Below are 27,943 nucleotides of genomic sequence, written 5' to 3'. Positions count from 1 at the left end.
AGAAATAGTCCAGAGACAAGATACACCCTTTAAGGTATCCCAGTTTCCCCAACTAGGCCCTAATAACTCTATTTGTTTATCCTTGTTTCATTTCTGTTGCTGTGATAAAATATCCAGACAAAAAGCAACTTAAGGAAGAAAGAGTTTATTTGGTTTAAAATTCCAGATTACAGTCCATCATTTCAAGGAAGTCAAGGAATAAACTCAAGCAGCTAGTCACATCACATTGACAGATGAGCAGAGAGAGAAGAATGCCCCAATATTGTCTGCTTGCTTTCTGTTTCTGCTGAGCTTTCTTCAGTATACTGTTCAGGGTCCACGTTCAGGATGGAAAGTCCAAAAATCTGGGGACTGGCCATATATATTCTTTTTTAACAATTTTTTAATGAGAATTAACTGACATCCCCACAAGAACTGCCTATTCCCCCCTAAGTGTAGCAATCTCAATGACCTAAACATACCCTTTCTAGGCTACACCTCTTAAATGCCCTCTGCATCTCTCCCTGTATGACAAATAAGCCCTTTTCTCCTCAAATTGCTTTTTATCATGGTGCTTATCACAGCAACAGAAAACAAACTAGGACAGAAGTTCGTATGAGGAGTGAGGCAATGCTGTGACAGACCTGACCATGTTTGGGGACGGAGGTGGGGGCAGATTGTGGAAACACATCAGTAAGCAGTATTCCTCCCTGGCCTCAACTTCAGTTCTAGCCTTCAGGTTCCTGCCTTGAGTTCCTGCCTTAGCTTTTCTTGATGATGGACTGTAAGGTATAAAATGAAATAAATCCTTTCCTCCCCAAATTGCTTTTGGTTAGTGTTTTATCACAGCAACAGAAACCAAAGACCAGGAGACACATTTTTTGTTTTACATTGAATATTATTTCCAAGTGTATATGAAAACAAATAAACATAGGAGAAATAAGGGAACATATCTTAGATTCATCTTTGCAGAGTCTGAGTCTCAAGGACACAATCCAGCAGATGAATCCTGCTGTTTGACATGATCAAAGATGTGGCCATGCTGTTTCACCTCAGTGAAGCATCTGTGCTGCACACTCTGAAGAGACGCTATGAACACTGGATGTAAAAATCTTATGTTGGCACTCATGTTGGCAATGCCCCAACCTCTCCTGTGTGATAGTTTACATTTAATTCAAATATTCCCATACAGAGCACCCACTGGGGAGCAACTTATCCTAGAATTCTTTAATTTTATCTTGTCAGCATGTATATCTCTTCCCACATGTTTTAATGCTAAATTAAGTATGCAGTTTGCTGATGTGGTGGCACATGCCTTTAATCCCAGCACTCAAGATGCAGAGGCAGGCTGATTTCTGTGAGACTGAGGCCATCCTGGTCTACATAGTGAGTTCCAAGCCAGCTGTGGCTAGAGATAGACCCTGTCTCAAAAAGGCAAAAAAAAAAAAAAAGTATGAAGCTTCAAACATGGCAGACTAGAGTCCAAATGCTAGTTTAATAGTAATAACTAATAATAATAATAACTAATAATGCTGATTTATTAGTTATGATTCTTTATATTTTTAATGTTCCTAGCAGAATATATATTTGAGATTTTAACATGGTTTTGTGAAAAAATAAAGGATATGTTTGTTTTCATGCATATGACATTTATGTGCATTTACACAAATTTAAAAATAGATAAGTATATATTCACATTCACAATGATGTCTGTTTATAGGTAATCAAACAGTTATTGAGAATCTTACATGGAAGCCTGTGTCTGGATATTAAGGAAAGTTTTCAAATTCATGTGGTTATGATAACAATTGTTACCATAATTGTCAGCTAGTTTATGTATCGCCTTTGCCACTAGGCTGTGTGCTCTTTGGAAGGAATGCCAAGTCTCTGTCATGCTAAGTTTCCTAGCAAGTGCTCAATGAACACTTGTGCAATAAATCAGTTACTGGAAAAGATAAAAATACTCCATTTACAGGCCTGATAGTAGTGAAAAGGACATTGCTGTGTCCAGGATGAGACAGAAATTGGAAAATGGACTAGAATTAGTGTTCCCTGTGTGTATGTACCTACTCCTTTATACATGGAGGTCCAAGAGCATCATTCAGACTTGTCCTGACATCATAAGAGACACTTCTATTTGGAGGACAGGACACTAGACCCTAGATGAAGATGAGATTATATGCTTTTATGACACCTAGTCCATTTTGTTGAGAAAGTAGTCCATGTAGTCCCAGGTAAGGGTGGGTTTGTCTTCTCTCATTAAATTTCCCCCATTTCGTTGAACATTAACTTCCTGATGTCACTTTTTTATAAAATGAGATAGTAATGCCTATATCACCACATTAATTTGGAAGATTAAATTTTTAAAAAGTTAAGTAGAGCAGACAGTTCAGTGTCTGTCACCTAACTAGCACTCAATAAACCAAATGGTTTCTACATAGCCATTAAGTTCATGATGACTAGTTGCTCCTTTCCTTTGTTCTACTCAAAATCTATGCAGGACTGAGGATACTAGACTAAGATAATGGCATTAGGGACCCGTTGGCACAGTGGCCATGGCATTCAGCCATCTTGGTCCTCAACTCTCTGATTTACTATGTGATCATTTTAGTTTATCGATGATGGGACAACAAAATTGCCACTAAATTAATGGCTTGAAATAATATCTATGTTCTTACAGTTCTGAAGCATAGAAGTTCCAAATAAAATAAAATCAATAGGGTTGCGCTCCTTGAGGAGGTCTGAGAGAACAATCATTTGTTGTCTTTTCTAGTGTCTTAGGGCTATTGGCAATCCTTGTGATTGTACCATATCACTCTCTGTTTCCATTTTTCCCTTTGCTGAGACGGTATCATTATAAAGCCTAGACTGGTCTCAAACTCAGGATCTTACTGACTCTATCTCCATCTTATTTCACCTTTTCCTCTGTGTGTCTGTTGTAGTTGCTAAAATTGAGGGCCGAGATGTCATCTTCAGATCCTTACCTTCATTGCATTTATTTTTTAGCTTTTTATTTTCTCTTTTTATATACTCTTATTGAATTTTTGTATATTTCATACACATCTTAATCATCTTTATACTCCTCTTCTTCATCAGCACCCTTCTATTACCCACCCCCATTGGATTTCATGCATTATGTCATTTATGTTAAGGCCTATCAAGTCAAGTTAGTGTTCCTAGACTTCCCTTAGTGAAAATTCATCCACTGGGGTCTAGTCAGCCTATCTTAAAGAAGATCAGCTCTTCCTCACCTAGCAGTAATCAGTTGTCCAATAGTTCTTCTGCTAAGATTGGGATCTGCTGCCCATTTCCACAGTTCTATGCTGAGTTTTTGTCTGCATGAGTTTGCATGGGTCTTATACATGCTGTCACTATTGTTATAAGTTCATATGAGCAAGGTCCCAGGAGGCTATAAAACTCTATTTCTATATGGTCATGCACCTCCTCTCCTGGCTCTTATAATTTTTCTGCCCCTTCTTCCACAATGGTCCCTGTGCCCTGGGTGGGTCAAGTTTAATATAGGGGTCCTCTCCAAGGACTTATACTCTACAGACTCTTATTCTCTATGCTCTGACCACTTGTGGCCCTTTGTGTTCATGGTCCTCTGTGCATAAGGGAGCTTCATTGATGAGAATTGCATTAGTATTCTCTCTACTTGAAGGGAGCCTTAGGTGTAGAGGTTCCATTGTAGATGTGTCACTTAAGGTTGGGCATTTTGTAGACACTTAATCTGTATGTGTGACCAGTTGTAGAACTCTGTAATAGTTTTCATTTGTTGCAAAAGAAGCTTCATTGATGAGTGATGGCAGACATTCTTATCTGTAAACATAAGGATCCATATTTAGCACATAATAAGAAATTACATTTGTCTAGGGATGTGCCTTGGGTTTTTTTGCTAAAATCTATAAACTCTCTAGCTGTGTGTATTTGGCTATGTTTATAGTACCACACATGAGTTTCTTCCCATTGAGTGGACTTTAAGTCAAATTAGGGAGCTGTTGTTTACCACCAAGATAAAAGTGCCACTACTGCCCAATATAGTTTGCTATTCCAGTAGTTGTTGTGGTTATTAGGTTTTAAGGCTGGGGTTGGACCATCAGTTGATCTCTCTTAACAGCTTGCATAGTGTTCTTCAAAACTATGGGAACTAGCCTTTCAGGTTAGTTCCAGCTCCATTGCTCCAAGTCCTGTGTCCAAAGTATGTCCTGTCTTCAGCAATAGGGTCTTGCCTTCAAGTTCTGGGAGGCAGTCAAGGGCTGTGGAAATAGCCTGTGTAATTTTGGGAGGACTACTCTGGACAAAAACTTGAAGGGAGGTTTCTCCTGTCTGGCACTATTTCTTCATTTTATATCCTTCATTATACACATTTATAATGATGCTTTTCCCAAATAATATAACAATCACTCTCTCTGAGAGTAAGATATAAGCACATCTTTTTATATTTTATTTATTATTTTTATCTTATGTGAATGACTATATTGCCTGCATGTATATAAGTGCACCCTTGTTGTGCAGTGTCGAGGGAGATCAGAAGAGGATGTCAGATCCCCCGGAACTGGAATTACAAAAGGTTGTTAGCCATCATGTGGGTGCTGGGAACTAAACCTGTTTCCTCTGTAAGAATAGCTAGTGCTCTTAACCTCTGAGCCAACTCTACAGCCCCTAAACACATCTTTTTAGAGGCCATAATTGTCACTTTAATTACCAAGTAGCCCACACTGAGCTATTTATTTTCCCCAGTATACTGAAGTAAGGTTTCTAAATCTTGCTATGGTAGAGATTCCATTCTGGCTTCAAATGACCGATGGCTCCTCATAAAAATCCCTGCAGGCCTGTTCTTGTGCTCTTTGTCTTCAAGAGAAAGACAAAAATTTTGCAACTTTTGCAGAAGTCCCAGGTCCATTCCCAGCACCCACATAGCAGCTCACAGTCTTTGGTAAGTCCAGTGCCAGGGGATTCAATGCTCTCTTCTGGCCTCTGTAGGCACCAACCATGCATATGGTATACATACATACATACATACATACATACATACATACATACATACATGCAGGCAAACACCCATACACATAAAATAAAAATAAATCTTTTGAAAAAAGAGTTATATGTGTCAGACCTATTAGTAGTTAGCTCAAGAGGTGATCCCAGGTCCTGATGTTGGTCTAACCCAGTTCTATCTGCTTTGTTACAAGTCCCTTCTTCACATGAATCCAAAAAGCTGTCCTCCTTTGTGTTCCCTTATAAGCAAATGTTACCTGACAGGGAAGAGCTGACCAACCTGGAGCATCGTTGGTGTGTTTTCTGAATCCATTCTGATCTTCCCTCAGACGTATTCAGGTCTCTTCTGTGTGGCTATAAACCCTTACAAGAGACTCCCAGTATATCAGAAGGAGGTCATGGCTGCTTACAAAGGGAAGAGGCGATCCGAGGCTCCCCCTCACATCTTTGCTATTGCTGATAATGCCTTTCAGGATATGCTTCGCAGTAAGTAGCTGCCCTACGAAATGAAAAGTGAAAATATCTGATCTATGTTTTCTCCATGTCACTAAAGGGTGCTTAGGCATTGGGAGCAGAGTGTGGCCTTCACGGCTCTCTAGTCTCTTGCGCTTATACTTCCTTCTAGATAAAATGTGAGCAACATAGTACATGCCTCCTAGGGTTACTGGAACAATTAGCTTGTACTTCAGAGTGAAATAAAGCATTTGAGGTGCTGGGACTGGAGGCTGGCCCAGAAAAAGCCCTCTACAGATATCTGCTTTAAAAAATGTTTTATTTATTAATTTTATTTTATGTGTATGAGTGTATTGCCTGTATGGATCAGTGTACCTGTGTCATGCAATGCCCAAGGATGTCAGAAGGGTTTTTGGATCCCTTGAAACTGTAGTTATGAAAGATTGTTAGCTACCATGTGGGTACTGAGAACTGAACCCAGATCCTCTGCAAGAGCACCTAATGCTCTTAACCACTGAGCCATCTCTCCAGCCCCAGATGTCTTCTGTAACTTATAGCCAATAAAACATTGGCTAGATTGCTTGACACAAAGAAGTTATTCCATGGTTACTCTTATACAATGATTTTTAAAAACCTAAAATTGATTTTTAAAAAAGCCAACATTAGTTTGTTATCATTTGTACTTAGAGTAAGGAAATAGGCCTAGAATTTGTATGTCCTTATGACTGGTATAAATAGGGATATCTACTTTATCCTGTGTCTTTTAAATGTAATTTTTCAATAACTGTAAATGAAACAAATCCTTCCCCTTGTTTCTAAGTTAAAACTGAAGAAACCGAAGGCACGAAAATTGTGAATCAATTAATGTCAATACATAAGCTTCAACCATAAGAATAGTTTGACTTTTTCCTTTTCTTTTCAGGTAGAGTGAATCAGGCTATACTCTTCACATAAGTGTTTGTCTTGTTTTTCTTTTGGCCCAACATGAAGTTTCAGTGGAGACAAATGAATATATTTCATTGAGAATAAAACCTAAATTTGACAACTTTAAGTTGTTTGCTGTTTAGATGGAAAATACATTTTAAGCAAGATAAGATACTCAGCAAATAGTCATAGCACTTCAGTGGTTATTCTATGGTGTGAGGAAATCTGTCACCATCATTCAAAGATACTCTTTAGAAACTACATGCTAGTTTAGTACCTTTCAGTAGAGGGAGTTCCACTCTTCCAAATGATCATCTTCAAAGGTCTCTTCACTATTTCATTAAGCAGAGAGGCTGAAAGTCTAGAAGATAAGGTCATGGAACAGATAACTCACTATGCTGAGCAGCGAGATTGGGGATATAACATAGTGCAGCTGTCCATTCAGGCTGCTTTCATGGTCACCGCCCCCGCCGCCACCCGATCCTGGATCCTGGGGCTGGTGAGATGGCTGTGTCAGTGGTGCTGCATTCAGACCCAGGAGACCAGGTTCAGAGACACAGATCTACTTTATTGAGGAAACAGCGAGCTTATATAGGGTTCTTAAGTCGTTCAGGAGAGTGTACAATGATCAGTTCATCCTTGAGCAGACAGCTTAGGTTTCAGTTTACAGTTTCATTTTAGTGATCCAGACTAGTATTCCTGTGAATCATGTGATCAGCCCTCTGAGGGAGGGGTAGTTGGTTCCCTGGGGTTAGGGGGCCATCTTGTGTCCTAAAAGGCAACCTAACATACTCCAACAATGTAGTATATACAGTAAAACATGGTATATCTTTGAAAAATAACAAAAGAGAGTGAAGAGGAAGAAGAGGACCTAGGTGATGGAAAGAGCACCAGCTAGGCAGGTGAATGTCAGTAGGTAACTGAGACCACAGGGCTGTGAAGTACTCAACCCTGTGGTCTTCCTTTGGAGTGATGATGACCCCTTGCATTTGGCTTTCCATTGCTATCTCAAAGGCGATCCTGTGGACTTAGCACATTAGAGTTTAAATTCAGCTTTTTGCAAATAACGTAGACTGGTTTCTGATGTTTTATGGAGAGAAAGGCAGGCCTTCATGCTTTAGGTGAGCAAATGTAGTTAGTTATCAAAGCGAAAGGAGAACTCTAAAGCACAGCTTCCTGATGAAATGATTATCAGTCCCTTTTTTGGGAAGAGAGTTGTATCTGATCAGAATTATTTAATTCATTGCACTGATAATCAGAACCAGTTAACTGTGTTTCTGAATTTCAAATTACAGAGGAAAATCTGGTGCTGGAAAGACTGCGAACACCAAACATATTATCCAGTATTTTGCTACCACAGCAGCCACAAGTGAATCCAAGAAAAAGCCGGTAAGTGTTCATACATCAAGACAGGAAAAGTGAGGTAGCCTCATTCACTGGGTAATGGACACTCTGCCTGACCACTTATGGGGTGTAAGGAAGTAGAAAGAACCACAGAAAAATTAGCAAAATTATGTTAGTTACTTTTCTCATACCTGTGATAAATATCAAGCAAAGCAATTTAAGGACGGAAGGGTTTGTTCTGGCTTACAGTTAGAAAGGATACATTCATCATGGTAGAGAAGCAATGGTGACAGGACTAGAGAGCCAGCTGGTCACATTGCACCCACACTCCAGAAGCAAAGAGTGAACAGAAAGTAGAGCTGGGCTATAAAGTCTCAAGGCCTGCCTCCAGTGACCCACTTCACCCAACAAAGCTCCATGTCTTAAATGTTCCATGTCATCTCAAATGGTGCCACCAACTTGAGACCCTTTGCCCCTTTAGAGGCTCATCTTAATCAAACTGAAAACAATTATTACATACTTTTAAAATCTGCTTCAAGGAATATGTAATGGCTGTGCTCTTTTGGTTTGCTTCTCTGGTTATTATGTCTTAAAAATCTCAACCTTTTGACTTCATGTCATCACTACATTGAATGCTTTCTTCTAATATTTCCAAAATCCTTAGCAACAATGCCATGCCAGATTCCCACAAATACACACCAATAAAGAAGATGGCATTCTTTACCCCTAACTCCTTTATCAGGTAACAGATGCCCAATAGAAATACCCTCAGCTTTAATCACACAGGTTCCTTAAAACTTTACTGTCTCTTGCTATTTACTGTATTAAACCTTGCTATCTTTGTTTCATTTCCCGTTGTGACTAAAATAACCTGACAAAAGTAACTTAAGGAGAGTTTTTTTAAAAAAAATTTATTATTTTTATTTTATATGTATGAGTATATTGCTTCTATGTATGTAAGTGCACTTATGTCATACAATGACTGCAGAAGTCAAAAGAGGGTACTGGATCCCCTGAAACTGGAGTTATGGATGGTTGTTAGCTGCCATGTAGGTGCTGGTAACCCAACCGAGGTCCTCTGCAAGAGCAAACAGGGCTCTTGACCACTGAGCATATCTCCAGTCCTTAGAAAGGGTTATTTGGGTCACAATTTTAGGTTACAGGCCATAATTATAGGGAAGTCAAGGCAGTAGGAACTTGAAGCAGCTAGTTACATTTCATCCACAGTCGGGAGCAGAAAACAGTGAGTTAATATGTGTATGCTAGTGCTCAATTCACTCTCTCCTGTTCATTCAGACCAAAGCCCAGCCTATGAAATAGTTCTGTCCACATTCAGGGTCTTCCAACTTCACTTAACCCACTTAAGAATATCAAGCTAATCTAGACAATCACTCTTTGAGACACTCTTTCCAGGTGACAGTTAAAACCAGTCATCACCCTTGTTATTTTTAATTCAGCTTCCTTTTTTTTTTTCCTTTTAAGACAGGGTCTCCCCGTAGCCCCAGCTGGCCTGGAACTCTCTGTGTAGACTAGGCTGATCTTGAACTCAGAGATCTGCCTGCCTCTGCCTCCCGAGTGCTGGGATTAAAGACATGCACCACCATGCCCGGCTCAGCTTATTTTTTTTTCAAGCTCCACTCCACAGTGGGCTTTTATAACAACTTGGGAATAATTACACCACATAGAAGGAAAATTTAGCAATGTTGAGTGGTACTTAGAATCAATTGTTACTTAGCTGTTATATCTCACATCATTCCATTATTACTTTGAATTTTCAATTAGAGGCAACCTGTTATTTTTGCTATAACAAGAAATATACCAAAATTTAGACCCACTTGATTCAAATTTTAATCTCTGAAAGATATCCCTTCCTATCTCCTCATTCCTGAATTTTATTGATTTCTGTAGGTATCATTGAACTCTTTATTATACCCTAGATAAAACTTCACTTCTGTGTGCATTTTAGTTTTGTTTTTTGTTGTGTGGTGTTAATTTGTTTTATCCTGCAATTTAGTATGATGATGCATAATATAATGTATAATGCATAACAGATCTATGGAAACCCTTATGTATATAGACCTTTAATTCTTAGGAAGATAATAAATACATACTATTCAAAAGGAAAATAATATTTATACATGTTATATTCTTGAATATCATATAGTATATAATTATATGGTCTTCAAGGATGAGTTTATAAAACAACAAGCCATTCGGGATCATTCTGTGTGAACAGCCCAGAGTCCTGAATATGCACAATTCAAATTTAAAATCAACATCATTAAAATTTACTGCTTGATATGAACCTCTAGATTACCTAAGAATAGTGTAAGAAAAATATAATGCACTATCTTTAGATAAATTTCCAGGTTTTTCCATTTGTTTTATTTTGTTAATAAACATTTTCTTTTTCTACATGGACCAATGATGAAACAAACAAAACCATTAAAAATTAACGAGCTCCCATATGTTTTCATTGGAGAACCATATATAAACCAGTATCTTTCATCCCTCTGCTTTTTTGAAAGTCAGTTCTGAAGATAGCATTTTATAGTCATATTTGGAAACTTTTGGTCATTGGCTATTACAGTTGTAATGGGGATAGACGTGGAGATGGAAGGTTGGCTGACCTATGGAATCCTGGTAAAACCTTAATCAGCTATACTTCTTTCCCATACACCTTGGGGAATTTTAGAAGATCAAATTGTGCAGATAAATCCTATTTTGGAAGCATTTGGAAATGCAAAAACTCTGAGAAATGACAACTCTTCTCATTTTGTAAGTAACATGATAGCATCTCTGAGCCTATGATTTTTAGGAGTTGAACAAAGGGTTTTTAAAATGTTTTTCAGTAATTAAAAGTCTCATGACAGAGGAAAATTTTGGATTTAAAAACATAGTTTCACAAATCCATTTTGTGCCAAGAATGACTGGCAGGGAGCCACTACAAAGGTTAAGGAAAACTGCAGAAGGCTTCATGTTTGACTCTCTGGGTGTAATTAAATAATAGACTCAGGCTTGTTGCCTAGTTTTTATGGAAAAATCTTAGTGATGCACAGTCCCTGTTTATATTTGTTTGCATTCTTGGTCTGTTTCTAGCAGATGTTAACACTGGTGTGTTAAACAGTTGCTACTTTAGAGATTTGTTAAAATACTAATGTATATTTTATGAAACATGTAAGAGAAAGAGAAGGAAAGGGAAAGAAGGAAGAAAGACAAAAAGAAAAAAGTGAAGGAAATAATCTCTGTTACTGAGATAGAAATGAGAGAGAAAAAGAGAGGGGGGCAGGAAAGAAAAGTAACAGAAGAGAAGGGATAGAAAAGGAGGGGGGAGGGAAGTAAGAACAACAAATAAAGAAGCACAGCAGCAGGAAGATGAAGATAATGTTAGAATGATAAATGGAAGCAGAAAAAAAATTAGATATATTGATAAGTAGAAGAAAAAAAAGACAAATGCACATTCAATAAAAACCAAGAAATCTGGTAAGTTTCAAAAATTAATACTGTGCATGCATACATACATATTAATTTTCCACATATATATGCATGCATACACATATATGTTTGCATGTGTAGCTGCTATTCTTGCTTTGCTTTCTAACGTACTAGCTATCAGTCCCCTGTTGTGTCTACTCTTTTTCACCTGCCAGAAACATGTCCTGCTTCGGTGCCTTCTCCGCATTGGCTGACCACAGCCAGGCTTTTGTTTACTGTACTCACAGCCTCATCCTGCGTGCCCCAGCTGCACTGAATATGGCATTCTGACGTAGATACTGTCACTACTGGACACGCTTATGCCTGGCTAGATTCTTCTTTATAGCTTTTTGTTGAAAGGAAGAAAGCAGACAAACCTGATGTTTAAATTCAGTGTATTTTGAGCCTTAAGTCAAAGTATATTTCTCCAAGTCACTCATTCTTCTGAGCACAGATGAAATGAAGCCTCACCCTTTTCTTGGTTATATGGACTTACATGATATGGGCCTGTCTATCTCTGAGACTTGGTTTATTCTCCCCTTTCTCTTCTTCCCAAGCTATAGCACACATGGCATTTCTTTTTATTTCAAACTATGTCAAATGTTCCTGTTGAGTACCCAGATGTACCCTCTAGAACATACACTTCATAAGGGTAGGGATCATGCTTATTTTTCTTGTGTAGTATCTTTAGTACCTCAGAGGTTTCTTGGACCACAGAAGATATTCAGGGAATATTAAATGCATGAATGAATGAGCATGCCAAGAAGTTGATACATTCTTCCTTTTCAAATAAGAGCATTGAGGTCCAGAGAGACCACAGTGCTCACAAGAACACACAGGCAGAAACTAGCAGATCTGGTACTATAAGTCAAGACTGCTCTAGCCATGCCAGCCAGTCTGGCTCCCTCTAGACACTCTCTGGTGCCATCTCATCTCAAACCTATGTTGCATTTTATTTTCCAATCTTTTGGGGATGTAATCACTTCCAGACAAATATAATAAAGCAAGTGCAACTGTCTGGGAAGTTTGGATAGAAGCCTGTGCTCTGTGTCTACCTAGGGAAAACTTGTCAGGATATACTTTGGTATGAGAGGCATGCTGCCATCTGCAGACATTCAGATCTGTAAGTAGCCACTGCACTATCTGGTTGATTTTCTTCTAAGTTTTGTTAAGACTATGTAAGTATGACTATCCATTTTCCATCTTTCCAGATTTGCTCGAAAATCCAGGATAATTTACCAGCAACCCGGAGAGAGGAACTTCCACATATTCTGTCAAAGTCTGTCTGGAAAACAAGAACTTCAGAGTAAGTATAAGACTGAATCTGACTGTCATTCTAGTTAAGGAGAGAGACACAGGTTTCAGGGGATGGAGATACTGCTTTAGTAAGTCTCTTAGCACTTCTATGAATTTAAATGTTTTTTTTTGGAGAATTTCATATGTGAGTACACTATTTACATCATTTCCATATTCCCTCTGCGCCTCCAATTCTTCCCATGCCTCCCTACTCTCTCTCAAATTCAGGACTTCTTTAATTATTATCATTGCAATTATATACATATCTGCATACGTATATACATATATGTACATATAAACATATAAAACGTACTGAATCATTTAATGTTGCTTGTATGTACATGTATTTAGAGCAGATCACTTGGGATTGGATAACCTATCAAGGAGCTTCTCCCTGGAGAAAACTGATTCTCCTCCTATCAGCAGCCATTGATTGCCTGTAGCTCTTCATCTAGAGGTAGGACCTTGTGAAATTTTCCCTATCCACACAGGCTTGTCAACTGGTATTAAGATTATTCAGACCTTATATTGTCGAGATTTCATGAGTGTAGCTTTCCTGTTTTGTCTAGAGAATACTGTCTAGCAGAAGGTGTGCTGGTCCTCTGGCTCTTACAATCTTTCCATTCCCTTTTCAGTGATGTTCACTAAGCCTTGGCTATAGGGGCTGAGTCACTTGTTCTTTGCAGTTTGACTCGCTGTGGATCTTTGTAATAGTAGCCACTTCATGAAATTAGAAACGTCTCTTGATGAGGAATGAAAGCTACACTTATCTAGGGGTATAAGAGTACAGTTAGAAATTATATTGGTTTGGAAAAATGACAGTAGTAGGTTGTCCTCTAATGTCTATGACCTCTCCACCCATGGATATTTGGCTATGTTTACAGTACCTGGCATGAATTCCCTCCTATTGAGCAGGCCTTAAGTGGAGTTAGACAGTTGTTGGTTATCTCCAAGATAAAAGTGTCACTATTACACTGTTGTGGATATCTTGTTGGGGTGGTTATTGTTGGGGTTCATAGTATTCATAGCTAGATAGAACTATTGATTGCTTTTCTCACTTGTCAGCTTGCATAGCACGTTCTGATACTATGAAAGCTCAAAATAGCACTTGAGGCCCTAGGTAGAGCAATAAGATAAGGGAAAGAAGAAAGCAAGCCATCTCTATTTGCATCCTTATTTGTTATACATAGGATATTCCATAGTAGCTTTTCTATATACCAATAGCAAACATGCTGAGAAAGAGATCATGGAAAGACTGTCATTAACAATAGCCTCAAAGACATAACCTCACCATTAGGTAAAAGACCTCTACAATGAAGCTTAAATTTCTGAAGAAAGAGATTGAGAAAGACACTAGAAGATGGAAAGGGCTCCCATGCTTATGGATTGGTAGAATTAATATTGTGAAAGTGACCATCCTACTAAAAGCAATTTATAGATTCAATGCAATCCTAGTCAAAATCTCCATGAAATTCTTCACAGAAAAAAAATTCTAAAATTCACACAGAAGCACAAAGGACCCTGGATAGCCAAAGCAATCCTGAGCAAAAATAAGGAAGGATTCTATTTAGTTATAAAGAAAAATGAAATCACTAGATGTGGTGGCATGTACCTTTAACCCCAGCCCTTATGAGGCAGAAGCAAGTGAATCTCTGTGAAATTGAGACCAGCCTGGTCCCCATAGTGACTTCCAGGTGTACTGAAACTAGGGATATGCTGTCGAAGAAGAAGAAGAAGAAGAAGAAGAAGAAGAAGACTCTCTCTGCAGCTGGATCCCTCCATCATTCATGATGGCTGGCTCGATTTCTTAAGGTAAGGCAGGGGCTTCCATGGATCATTTAAAAAAATTTAAGTACCCCACCCCCATTCTCTTCCTATCCCCTGCTCCAAAGGGGGGAAGAAGAAGAAGAAGAAGAAGAAGAAGAAGAAGAAGAAGAAGAAGAAGAAGAAGAAGAAGAGAAAAATGAAAGCATGAATTTGCAGGAAATGGATGGAACTGGAAAATATGCTGAGTGATGTAACCCAGAGTGGGGAAAGCCCTCTTATTTTTGGATCCTAGCTCTGATCTTTAGATTTGTACAAATAATCTGAAGTAGCTGCAGAAGCCAGGAAAGTAGAAAGCAATCAAGGGGTAAGTGAAAATGAGCTCTAGAGAGGGAATAGTAGGATGGGGATGCTATAAAGGAGAAGATGGGTGATAGATATTAACTGGGGAGGGTAATCCAGAGGGAAAGGGAGGAAGGAAAGATAAATAAAACTAAGAATATTTGAAAATGTCTTAAGAAAACATTTTTATAAGTATATATATATGGAATTATGCCACATAGGCAAAAAATGCTTCCACTTGCACACAGAAACCAAAGACTAATAAACCCCTGCACCAGGCATGGGAAACCCTTCTTTGAGTTATCAGTTAGGGGAGACCAAGAGACTCCTCAAACAATATAGGCTATTGCCGTTGCCCTGGGCTGTCTCCCGGAAATTGTAGATAAGTTCTTATTGCTTGGTGACACTATATATACAAATCCCATGCAAGCTCAACTCAGACAAAATCCCAGCATAGACAGGGGAAATGGGTAAGAAACCCCAACCTGACCTATGAAAATTCTGGCAACTAATAGCTGCTGGATGGTGGAGAGAGAGTTTCTTTCAAGAATGGGACTCTTGGTAAGTTAACCAAACTCCAGTGGATGAACCCATACTGAAGGACATTTGAGGACACAAATTAGACTCCATAAACCTTATTATATGTGTAAAAGTACATTAAATTGGGCAGTGGGCATTAAGAGGAAGTGAAGATAAGGGAGAGGATTAAGTATTACCAAATTATATTGTACAAAATTCACAAAAATTCAATGAAAAAATAAAATAAATCTACCTCGAGGAGGATAAAAAAGGGAAAGAATAAAAACCTATTGCTAAAGAAACCACACACGTCAGAAACAGGACTTAGAAGAATTGAGCTAGAGCTTGACCTGGAACCCTCCTCCCTGAGGTCTTTTGGCATTTTTATTTTTATTTAATATTTTTAATGTTATTTTTATTTTATGTGTGTGCATGTTTTGCAGGCATGTACGTAAGTGCACCTATGTGTGCAATATCCATGGAGGCCAGAAGACGCCATTGTATATGCTGGAACTGGAGTTAACAAAGGGTGGTTAGCCACCATGTGGGTTCTGGTAACCATACCCAGTCCTCTGCAAAAACAGAAAGTGCTTTTAACCACTGAGCCTTTTCTCCATCCTGTCTTAACACTTTTAGACCTCAGTTTATTTATCCTACCAAAAGAAATTTGGGCACTTATATAACTGATGTTCTGTAAGTTTATGTGGGTAAAATAAATGGCTGCAATGTTACTTAATTTGGAAGTAAAATCAAAAAGAAAATTTGCAGTTAATAAGATGCTTTGGCATTGTTAAATATGTGTGTGTATGTGTATGTGTGTGTCTGCATGTGTGTTTGTGCTTGTGTGCACGTGCATGTGTGCATGTGTGCATGCACCCGTGTGTGTGTGTATGTTTGTGGATGTGTATAATGTCTCAGATAATTTAAAGTCTCAAATATTTAAAGCCATACTGGTGTCATAGAGAAGAGGAGAGAAGAGAGAGGCATCACTGTGATTCGTGGTATCCAATGGGAGTTTTATAAAAAAGGAGAATGTAGCTTGAAATATTAAGAACAGATAGAAGAGCCAGATGAAGTGAAAATTGGAGGCTATATTTTTGAAGGAGGAACCATATATACAAGACCAGGAAAGGGAAAATCAAGAGCATGAACAAAATGCAGGCTGACTGGATTAGAGGATTTGCATAGAGGAGTCTGAAGACTTTATCCTGATATTTTCTGCATGTAGGGAGGTAGGAGGATGCATGTTTGTGTTTGGTGCTGTGGTGGGTAGTAGGGAGTAGGTGAGATAATAGCAGACCATCCACTTCTTTGAGGTTAATGTGTAGGATGATTATTAGCCTGGCATGGAGGCAGAAATGTTAGAGAGAAGAGATTGGCAAGACAATATTGTGTGACTGCTATGCATATGTAGGGAGGGGGTTGAGTGAACACAGAAGTCCTGTCATCTTTGACTTACATTCTAGAATGAAAAATAATTAGCAACCAGCATACAAAGAAGTATATAAGTTCATAGAGTGGCATACCTCTAAAACAAAATAAAGAACAATGAAGGGTAGAGAGAAGGGAGTTTGGAGAGCTGTAGGTGGTTGGCTATATTTTAGAGGAAATAACCAGGCAATTTTTCTCTGAGAAGACACTATTTCTGCAGATTAAGTGAGTGATTTAGATATGCAGTTTTCCAGGAATAACATTCTCAGAAGAGGGAATGGTGAAGGCAAACAGCCTGAAGAACGAGATATTTTATTAGAATGGCAGATGGCATGTTTTAGTGGGAGAGTGCAAGGTATCCAGATAGTCTAGCATTTCTTGGATAGAAATGTTTAAAGGAGTTCAAACATTATTTTAAGTGCTGTGGGAGGTCGTTGGAAGGAAAATGATAAGTGGATTTTGTTGCATTTGTGTAAAGCTGTTGAGGACAGCCATGTACCCCACAGGAGTGGATATGGGCTGAGTTGAGAGATCCCGGCCAGCAAATTGATGGGAACAGTTCTATCATCTATGGTGCTGGGGTTGAAAATGGTATAAATCTGGCAGTATTTTGAGTGCTTAGTCTTAAGCTACTAAGTGCCTTCACAAAATAGGAAAAGTTGTGCAAACTAGATAATTATGTTCATCATATGTTTGTTGGCGATAAGTAAGCAGTACCTGTTACCCATACCTGAACCTGAAACAGGTTTTGTTTTTTTATGGTTCTGAGGATCAAACTCAAGGCCTCATACATGCTAGGCAAGAATTCTACCACTGAATCACATTCCAGCCATAAGTCTAACGTTCTTGTTGGACTAGGCATCTGACACATAGGGTTTATGGTGGTTTGAATGATAAATGTCCCCAGTAGGTTTATGCATTTGAACACTTGGTCCCTAGCTGCTGGTACTATTTGGGAAAGTTATGGGATCTTTACAAGGTGCAGGCTTGCTGGAGGAAGTAGATCACTGGGGATGGGCTTTGAGACTTTATAGTCTTGACTCACTTCTAGTTCTTGATCTCTGCTTCCTGAATATGATATGTGATCTCTCAACTTCCTGTTCCTGCTGCCTGCTGTAATGCCTTCAACACCTTTATAGACTCTAACACTCTGGAAAAATAAGTCAAAATAAAACTTCTTAAGTTACTTCTGATTATGGTATTTTATCTTAGCATCAGAAAAGTAACCAATACAGGGTCTAACAGAGGAATAGCTGAAACCTCACATATTTAAGGGTCATCTATGATTAGTAATATGCAGAACAATCTGACACATTTGGACTACTCTAGAAAATCCATGCTTATCCTGAATTCAGTTGTCTTGCCTTGTCTTTGGGGCCTATTGAGATCAATTACTGTTCAATGGTAATTGGTTGACATCTGGTGGTCCAATTTAGGTATTGTCAATCTACTTAATTTTTTGTTTTCCCTGTCATTGGGGAACAGTTTCAAAATGATTGAATATTCTTTCTAACTATGCTTGCAAAGGAAGCATTTAAGAGCATCATGAGGATTAATGTAAGAAGAAACATCTCAACAATAATATGAAAGTCATATATAACTCATAAATTATGAGTATTTACTTACATTCCAAAAAATTAGGCATGAAAAATCACAGCAGAGGAGTGGAAGGAGCCCCTATAGCCCTTGGTACATTAGTTACTTTTCTTTTGCATGATAAGACACCATGACCACGGCAACTTATAGAAGAGTTTATTTGGCTTACAATTTTAGAATTCAAGTCTGTAATGGTGGGGGAGGCATGGCAGCAGAAGGTGGTCAGAGCAGAAAATCAGGTCATCACATCTTCAAGCAGGTACAGAGAAGTAGCGAGAGACTGAACATCTGGAAAGGCTTCAGAACTCTCAAAACCTGCTCTCAGTGACATGCTTCCTCCTGCATGGCCACACCTCCTAAAACCTCCCCAAATAGCACCACCAACTGGGGACAAAATGTACAAATGTTTGGAGCCTATGGGGGACATTCTCATTCAAACCACCATATTGGTAAGCTGCTGTCAGTTAAAGTGTATGGCATCTTCAGCATTAGGATCTTGTAATCAAATTCCAGTACACAATAAAGAGGAATGGCAAGAGGCTGTTTTATTTTGTGAGTTTCCCTAACCAATTACTCATAAGAAAGCATCACACCTCTGGCACTGGAGATTTGTTTAATAACCCATGTCTGGTAACAACTTTTTCAGTCATGCAAGGTATCTCTCTTCAAACTCTTAAAAAGATATATAAATTATATATATATTTAATTTGTTTACAAGATATTCAGCTTCCTTATTTTTATATTCCCTTTGTTTTGGTTAACCTTCCCCAACCTCCTTATTTCCCCCTTTATCCCCACTACTTTCCTGTTTCCACCCCAGTAGACCCTCTCTTTACTTTTATATTACTTATTTTCTACTATATCCCTTCTCTTAAGATACTTCCTTCCCAATGGCTTATTTCTGTCTTCCTGGGTTCTGTAGGTACTCCAATGTAACACACCAAACTGGGTTCTCAAAACTAGGGTCCACATATGAGGGAGAATATATGGAATTAATTTGCTGTGCCTGGGTAACCTCACCTAACATAATTTTTTCAAGTTCCATCCACCTGGAATTTCATTTTTAATTAAAATACAATTTTCATTTTTAATTAAAGCTGAATAAAATTCCATTGAATACATGCAGTACATTTTCATTACCTATTCAACAGCTTATGGACATATAGGCTGATTCCATTTCTTAGCTATTGTGAATAGAGCAGCAACTATTGATGTAGTAGGTTATGGAGTCCTTTGGGTATATAACAAGAGTGGCATACCTGTGTCTTATGGTAGTTCTAATATTGAGGGGCAGGGGCTCTCTACATTGATTTCCATAGTGGCTGCACCAATTTGCACTTCCATATCAGTGAAAAAATGCCCTTCTTCCCTATACTCTCAACAGCAATTGTTTTCTTTTCTTTCTTGTCCTTAAATATTTTTCCCCTGCAAGAGCAGCCAGTGCTCTTAATTGCTGAGCTTCTGTCCAGCACCTATTTTTTTATTTTTTATTTTTATCGAGCTTTTAAAATTTCATACAATTATTTCCCATTCACATCAAGACCCCATTCCCCATCCATACCTTCCCCCATCCTCCCACCAAACCCTAAGCACTCTGCCATACATGATGAGTCCTATTCATTCAATAGTTTGTACCCAAATGTCCTTCAGTGTAAATGTGTCTTCTGGAGTCTAGTCAGCCCATTCAGTGATTGTATGTAAGTCATACTCTCCCTCACCCAGTAGCAATCAGTCTCAAATAGTTCTCAATCTAGTGTTTACCTGCCACCTATTTCTTACCTCCACTTTGGGCCCTTGTTTAATTGAGCTGACATAGGTCCTGCCTTTGATGCCACCTCTGCCATAGCTCACATGAGCAAGCCTCCAGTGGCCTGGAAGCCTCCACCTCCTTACATTCATGAACCAGCTGTGGCTCTTACAATCTTTCTGCCTCCTCTTCCATGATGGTCCCTGGGCCGTGGGTGGGTGAGGTTCGATATAGGAGTCCCATCCTATACTCTACAGTCTCTTATTCTCCAAAACTTGATCAGTTGAGGCCTTCTGTGTGTATCACACGGAAACCCCTTATTCTACTATGTTCCGTGAGCCTTGGTTTTAGAGATTCAACTGTAGATGTGTCACCTAGTACTGGGCATCTCCCAGGTGTATGTTCTCTATGTCTGACCAGATGTGGAACTCTGCAGTCGTCACCATCTGTTGCAAAAAGAAGCTTCTTTGATGAGTGCTTTTCAGCATGTTTATGGCTCTAAGGGAGGCCTCTTCTATCTCATACTGCATTCCCTGCCAAGCAGCTCCCAGGTATACATATGAATTAATGTTCAGACACTTTATGTGCATTTCTCATAGGGTTCCTAGGGCATCACTTTTCCCTTTAGGTGCTACAATTCACAAATGAGGGAAAACATAAATTGTTTGGTTTTCAGCATTTGTGTTATTTCACTTAGTATTACACTCTGTAGGTCCATCCATTTACCTATAAATTTCATAATTTCATCTTTTTTTTACTGCTGAGTAGAACTCCTTTGGGTAGGTGTACCACATTTTCATTAACCATTCATCAGTTGAGGGACATTTAGGTTGTTTCCATTTCTTTGCTGTTGTGAAGAGAGTAACAACAAACATGGATGTGCAGGTATCTCTACAGTACAAGGAGTCCTTTGGGTATATGCCAAGGAGTGGTATCACTGGGTCATATGGTAGGTTCATTTTTAGTTTTTGAGGATTCTCCACACTGCTTTCCATAGTCATTGCACAAGTTTGTATTCCCACTAGCAGTGAATGAGCGTTCCTCTTTCTCCACATCCTTTCCAGCCTTTGGAATCTTTCATTCTCTTGATCTTGATCAATCTGTGGGAGACAGGCTTGAGCTTAAGGTGAAAGTCATACAGCAGGCCCGAGGCAACGGCCGGACTGCTGGAGCCACAAGGAACACCTTGTGACATTTGCTCCTATTGGCAGATCATGAGACTGATGCCTAGAGCTTGCCACTCCCTAATCACCACCCTTGGAATTCCAAATTGCAACACTTAGGTATTGCAGCAGTCAGGGTCATGTGGTTTCCAGGAATCCAGGCTCTGTAATCTGAAACCCATTATGCCATTGAGGCATCCTACCTGCTATACTGTGATAGGACATTAAGTCTGTTATGCTAATAGGATGCTGTCTGTTATGCTAATAAGGTATCCTACTTGCTGTACTGTGATAGGACACTAAACCTGTTATGCTAATAAGGTATCGTACTTGCTGTGCTATGATTGGACCACTATCCCTATATAAGCTTGTGCCATCCTACAATAAAGCACACCTATGTCACTGAACCTGGTCTCCTGTGTCTGAATGTGGCTCCACTGACAGAGTCTCCTCACCAGCCCTGGGGTCCAGACTGGGCAGAAGCGGCGACCACAGGAGGCAGCACAGGGCAAGCAGAAGAGGTGCCTCAGCACCGGACGAGCAGAAGAGCGGCCTCAGCCCAGGGCAGGCAGAAGAGCAGCCTCAGCCCAGGGTGAGCGGAGGAGCAGCCTCGACACCCATGAGAATGAAGGAGTGGCACCCACAAGAACAAAGGAGAGGCCGTCACTGGTGGTGACTGCAAATCTGACTGCTGTAAGATGAAATCTTGGCATTTCTCTAATTCCTAAGGATGTTGAGCACTTTTTAAGGTGCTTCTTAGCCATTTTTATTTCTTCACTTGAGAACTCTCTGTTTAGGAATATCACACATCTTTTTATTGGGCAGTTTATCTTCTTCTTTTTTGAGTTCTTTGTATATTCTGGATATTAATCCTCTGTTGGGTTTCCTTTTTCCCTTCCTTAGTTGTTTCTTTCTTTTGCTGTACATAAACTTTGCAATTTAGTGAGGTCCCACTTATTGATGGTTGACTTTAGTGCCTGGGCAGGTGGTGTCTGATTTAGAAAGTCCTTTCCTATGTCTATATCTTGGAGGGCGCAGCCTATGTTTTCTTCTAGCAGTTTCTGAGTTTAAGGTTTTATATTGAGGTCTTTGATCCATTTGGAGTTAACTTTTGTGCAGGGTGAAAGATAAGGGTCAAGTTTCACTTTTCTGCAGGTGGAGATCTTGCCAGCACCATTTGTTGAAGATGCTATCTTTCCTCCATTGTGTGTTCTTAGCACTTTTTAAAAACTTTTATGTCTATGAGTGTTTATATGCATGTTTATAAATATACCACATGCATGAAGTACCTGTGGAGGTCAGAAGAGGGCATTGTATATCCTGGCACTGGAGTTATGGGCAGTTGTTTGTCACCATGTGGGTGCTGAAAACTCAACCTGAGTCCTTTGCAAGAGTAGCTAGTGCTCTTAACTGCTGAGCAACCTTGTTTTCTTAATCTTAGCCATTCTGACTAGAATAAGATGATATCTTAGAATAGTTTTAATTTGCATTTCTCTGATGACTACAGATGTTGAGCACTTTTAAAAGTATTTCTTGACCATTTGCAGTTTTTCTTTTGAGAATTTTCTGTCCAGTTCTATAACCCATTCTTTAATTGGGTTGTTTTCTTGTTAATTTTATGAGTTGTTTTTATATTTTTAGATGCTAATCCTCTGTCAGAAGAATAGCTGGCAAAAATTGTCTCCTGTTCTATGAGTTGCCTTTACTCAATGACAGTTCCCTTTGTGTATTGTTGGCATTGTTTCCTGTACTACTGGGGTCCTATTCAGAAAGTCCTTACCTGTGCCTATAATTTGAAGTGCACTTCTTACATTTGTCTCCAGCTTATTCAGAGCATAAGGTCTTATGTTGAAACCCTTGATCCATTTGGAGTTGAATTTTGAGCAAGGTGGTCTGGTTTCATAGTTCTTCTTCCACTTTTAGCTATCCAGTTTAACCAGCACCATTTATTGAAGATGCTGTCTTTTCTCCAATGTGTATTTTTGGCCCCTATGCAAAAAAAAATAGTTGATTGTGCTAGTGTGGGTTTATATGTCATTCCTCAATTCTATTCCATTTTTTGTTGTGTCTATTTTTATGCCAGAACCATGCTATTTTTATTATTCTAGCTCTCGAGTATGATTTGAGATTGGGTATGATAAACCTTCCACATTACTTTTTTGCTCAGAATTGTTTTGTCTATCCTAAGTCTTTTGTATTTCCATATGAATTTCAAAGCTTTTTTCTATTTCTGTGAAGAATGGCATGGGACTTTGATTGAGATAGCATTGAATCTTTAAATAGATTTTTGTAGGATGCTCATTTTTACTATATTAATTTTACTAGTCCATGAGCATGGGAAGTCTTTCTGTCTTTAGTGTCTTCCTTGATTTCTTTCTTCAGAGTTTTAAAGTTTTTATTGTAGAGGTACTTCACCCTCCTTTGCTAGATTTAATGTGAGTTATTTTCTTGAGACTATTGTGAATGGGGTTCTTTCCTGGATTTCTTTCTTAGTGTGTTTATTATTGGTATATAGGAAGGCACTGCTTTTTATGTTAATTTTGTATCCTGCCACCTTCCTGAAAGTGCTAATCAGTTGTAGGTGTTTTCTGGTGGAGTCTTTAGGGTCACTTATGATGTTTAGCACCATGTCATCTGAAAACAAGGATACTTTGACTTCTTTTTATTTTTGTGAAATTTTATTTCCTTGGCTAAAACTTTGAGCACTATATTGAATAAGAATGGAAATAATGTACAGATCTGTCTTGTTTCTAATTTTTAATGGAATTCCTCCATTTAGGATAGTGTTGGCTATGTGCTTGTCATGTATAACCTTTGTTAAACTGAAGTATATTCCCTTCATTTCTAGACTTTTGTCATGAAGGAATGTTGGATTTTGTGATTGTGATTTTTTTCTGTATTTAAGTTCACCTGTTTGATGTATTGCATTTATTGATTCTGCATGTTGAACTATCCCTAAATCTGTAGTATAAATCCAAATTGGCCATGGTGAATGATATTTTTGATGTGTCCCTGTTTTTGGTTTACAAGTATTTTGTTGAAAATTTTTGCATCTATGTTCACCAGGGATATTGGTCACATTGGTCTAAGTTCCCTTTTGTTTTGCTATGTCTTTAATCTGATTTTGGTATCAGAATAATATTGGCTTTATAGAATGAGTTTTAAGTATTCTATTTCTATGTTGTAGAATATTTTGAGTAGTGTTGGCTATTGTTCTGATGTAAAGGTATGAGAGAATTCTGGTATGATTTCATCTGGACCTGGGCTTTTATTAGTCAGGAGATTTTTGTATTATGCCAGAAAACTCCTGGCTTGTTATAGATATATTTAATTTTTTAAAATATCATCTTGGTTTAACTTCAGTGGGTCAGATGTATCTAGAAATTTATCTGTTTCTTCTAGGTTTTCCAATTTAGCCAAACATAAAATTTTAAAGTATGCCCTTATGACTTTCTGAATTTGTTTTATATCTCTTGTATTTTGTCCCTGTTCATCTATAATTTTTATTACTTTGAGTTTTCTCTCTCTTTTAGTTAATTCAGCTAAGCATTTGTCAATTTTGTCTTTTCAAAGAACCAGGTCTTCATTTCAGTGATTTTTTTTATATTTTATGTTTATCTGTTTCCATTTTATTAATTTCTGCTCTTATTTTTGATAATTTTTTCCATCTATTACTTTTAGGATTGTTTTGTTCTTGTTTTCCAAATTCTTTTTAAAATTAAAAAAAAAAATGAATGTATAGGAGTATTTTGCCTGCATGTCAGTGTGCCAGTACATGCAATGCCTTCAGAAACCAGAAAAGGGTGTCAGGTCCCCTGGAAACAGAATTACAAAATAGATGGTTGTTAGCTACCATGTGGATGCTGTGACTTGAACCTTGGTCCTCTGGAAGAGTAGCTAATGCTCTTAGCTGCTGAGCAAACTTTCCAGTCCCATATTTTCAAACTCTTGAAGTACATCCTTAAATCATTTGTTTGTGCTCTTTATGTTTCTTTTTAAAAGTATAGGCATGTAGAGCTGTAAATTTCCCTCTGAAGACTGCTTTCATTGTATTCCAGAGGCTTGTCTATGCTTTATGTTTGTTTTTATTTAATTCTAAGAATTTTTAAAAAATTCTTTTTGAGTTTTTCAATTACCCATTCATCATTCAGTAGTTTTTTAAATCTCCATGAGTTTACACATTTTCTGGAGTTTCTTTTGGTTTTCATTTTAGCTTTATTTTGTTGTGGTACAAAAAAAAGATGGATTTATTTAAATTTAATTTTTTTTGAAGTTTGTTTTTTTCCCTAATATATGGTATATTTTAGAGAAACTTCAGTGGGCTAATAAGAAGAATATATGTTCTTTAGCGTTAGGATGGTCCACTCGCTAGGTGTCTGTTAGGTTCATTTGGTATATGGGGTTATGTAGCTCTGATATGCCTCTTTGTTTTTTATTTTGATGCCATATCTATTGGTGAAAGTGGTATGCTAAAGTAATGTACTATTGCTCTGTTAGGGTTAATCAGTGAGTTAATGCCTATTATTGTTTGTTTTATGATATTGAATGTCCCACAGTTACAGGACATCTTGAGAGACACTCCATATTCCCCTGGAACTTAGTTGACCTTGGAGGGCAAGAAGCAAAAAAAATTGTTCTTTAAGGCCCTCTGACCAGATTAGTATAAGCCTCCAAGTATGGCTGTTAAATGTCCAAGAAGGTTTGTTCCATCAGTCTGGTACTTTTAATTACCGTGTGCTATGTATGTAGCTAAAGCTTGGGCAAAATCCAAACGTTCTCAGATAAACCTTGATTAGACAAATGTCTTGTTCCTTAAACTAGTTGACTGAACTATGACCTCAGAAAATTTAAGATTATGTATATATTATTTTTGTCTCATCCTTCCCAAAATATTCTGTAACTGGTGAGTCACCTGTCCTCTTGTTCAGGGAGGCCGTGGAGACCCCACCAGATGGACTTGAACCAATGTCTAGTCTACAAAGAGGATGTTCAACTCAAAGGAAACATTTCCTCCATGTTTCCAAATGAAGCCAGCCACAGTCGAGCAGGACCTTTGACTTACCTTTACATAGAAGGAACTGGTAAAAGAAAGGACCCAGGAGCTCCTCCCAAGCCCTTGTGACCCCCGAGGAACACTTTGATAGCTGTTAGACTCAAATGACCTTAGGAGTAATAATAAATTGGTTTATTTGGGCCAACTATCTTGTCTTAAAAACCAAAAGGAAAGTATAACCAAAGAGTAAAGTCATCAGTATATTTCTTTAAGAGTTCTAGGGTTTACACTTCCCAGACATTAGGCTTAAGTCCATATAAAATGGTATTTAGACAATATTTATTTCTCATTAATTATTTTTGTGTGTATGCAGAAAATACTGCTCAGATGTAAGACTTCAAATCTTTGTCTGCAATACTGTAGTGCCCACCTGTAGCTAGGGGAGACAACCTGCTATTGTTCTAAAATGATGGATAAATGTGTTTTCTCCCCCTATCTAGAAGCCTTTGAGAGGGAACTGACACTGATTCTATCCACTCAATAGCTATCAAAATACCTGAAAGCAAATCCTGAATCCATAGCTCTCGAGTCCAGCCTTGGCAGACAAGAGAAAAATGAGGAGGAACCCAACAGAGGGATGTTTTTGGAAGCCTTTATCAAGAAATTCCAATGAACTCTAATATGAACATTTGAAATTTGCCCTGTTCTGACTTTTTTTCTGGTTCCCTGTCTGAACTTGTAATGCTAACTACTCTTGCCTTTACTTCTCCTTCACATCTTCTATTCACCAGTCAAGGGCTTTCTTTCCTCCCTGCAGATAAGAGTTAGGCAATTTGGGAGTCTTTTAGATAGACTCACTGAAGGGGTACTCCAGTTGTCTCAACCTGTGTCCCTGTTCAGCATGGAAGAAGCCAGAGTGGTCTGCATCCTGATCCCTATTAGCAATTTGGGTAACCTCTTCAGAGGATGGTGTGATAAGAATAGGAAGTAGGAATTGGCTAGGCCGTTAGGGCAAAAAGACACCAAAGAAAAGTAGCCAGTCTCTTGGCTAAAAGTCAAAATGTCCTTGGGCCTCTTAGCAACATACTCTGTTCCAAAGGCCAAAAATGTCAAAAGTATTTGGGAGCTTGTATCTAATCCCTAAAAGAGTTTAGGGTTACCTCCTCAGAGAGGGGAATGTTAGCAAAGCAAAAAGCCCTATAAAAAAAAAAAAGAAAGAGTACATGAAGTTGTCAGAAAAAAGTGATGGGGGGATATGGGAGGAGTTGGAGGAGAGGGAGTGGGCATGGATTTGATCAAATCACCTTATATGCATGTATAAAATTCTCAGTAACATTTTTTTTTAAGTTGAAAAAAAAGAAATTGAGTGTCCCTGAGTTTGGGGTGTATATGTTTAGAATTAGAATGTCCTTGTGGTGGGTTGTTCCCTTGATCAGAATGAAGTGATCTTTATTGCTTCTAATTAGTTGTGGCTTGAAGTCTGTTTTTTCAGATAGTAGAATAATTATGCCTGCTTGTTTCTGGTCCCATGTGTTTAGGATACTTTTTTCCATCCTTTCACTCTAAGGTAGTGTTTATTCTTTAAGGTGCGATGTGTTTCTTATAGACAGAAAAGAAATAGATCTTATTTTATAATCCAGTTGGCTAGCCTGTGTCTTTTATTTGTGAAATTACAATATTAAATATTGAGAGTTAGTACTGAAAGATGTGTTTGAATTGCTGTCATTTGGTTGATTTTGTGGTTTTTGTTGTCTTAGCTCTACTTTGCATAACTGCTATTCAAGCATAATTTATTCCCCTCTCTGCTGTACCCTGGAATTTACTTATCTTTCATTCTGAAACATTCTTCCATTATTTTCTGTAGAGATAGTTTAGTGGTCATAAATTCATAATTTCCTTTAGCCTGTTTATATCATGGAA

General features: G+C 38.3%; 1 protein-coding gene across 1 annotated transcript in view; it reads left to right on the top strand.

The window, feature by feature from the left end:
* Myh15 (myosin heavy chain 15) overlaps nucleotides 1-27,943 on the top strand; it is a 197,465-nt gene that overhangs the window by 5,799 nt on the left and 163,723 nt on the right. Inside the window, 9 exon segments of the mRNA XM_008841432.1 lie at nucleotides 952-992; nucleotides 994-1,096; nucleotides 5,307-5,463; nucleotides 6,353-6,386; nucleotides 7,650-7,743; nucleotides 8,832-8,841; nucleotides 10,394-10,476; nucleotides 12,232-12,299; nucleotides 12,384-12,478. Coding sequence (XP_008839654.1) covers nucleotides 952-992; nucleotides 994-1,096; nucleotides 5,307-5,463; nucleotides 6,353-6,386; nucleotides 7,650-7,743; nucleotides 8,832-8,841; nucleotides 10,394-10,476; nucleotides 12,232-12,299; nucleotides 12,384-12,478 — 685 coding nt within the window.

Source organism: Nannospalax galili, unplaced genomic scaffold (genome assembly GCF_000622305.1).
Source record: "Nannospalax galili isolate Female #2095 unplaced genomic scaffold, S.galili_v1.0 scaffold261, whole genome shotgun sequence".
NCBI classification, from domain to species: domain Eukaryota; kingdom Metazoa; phylum Chordata; class Mammalia; order Rodentia; family Spalacidae; genus Nannospalax; species Nannospalax galili.
This window is presented reverse-complemented; position numbering and strand designations above follow the sequence as displayed.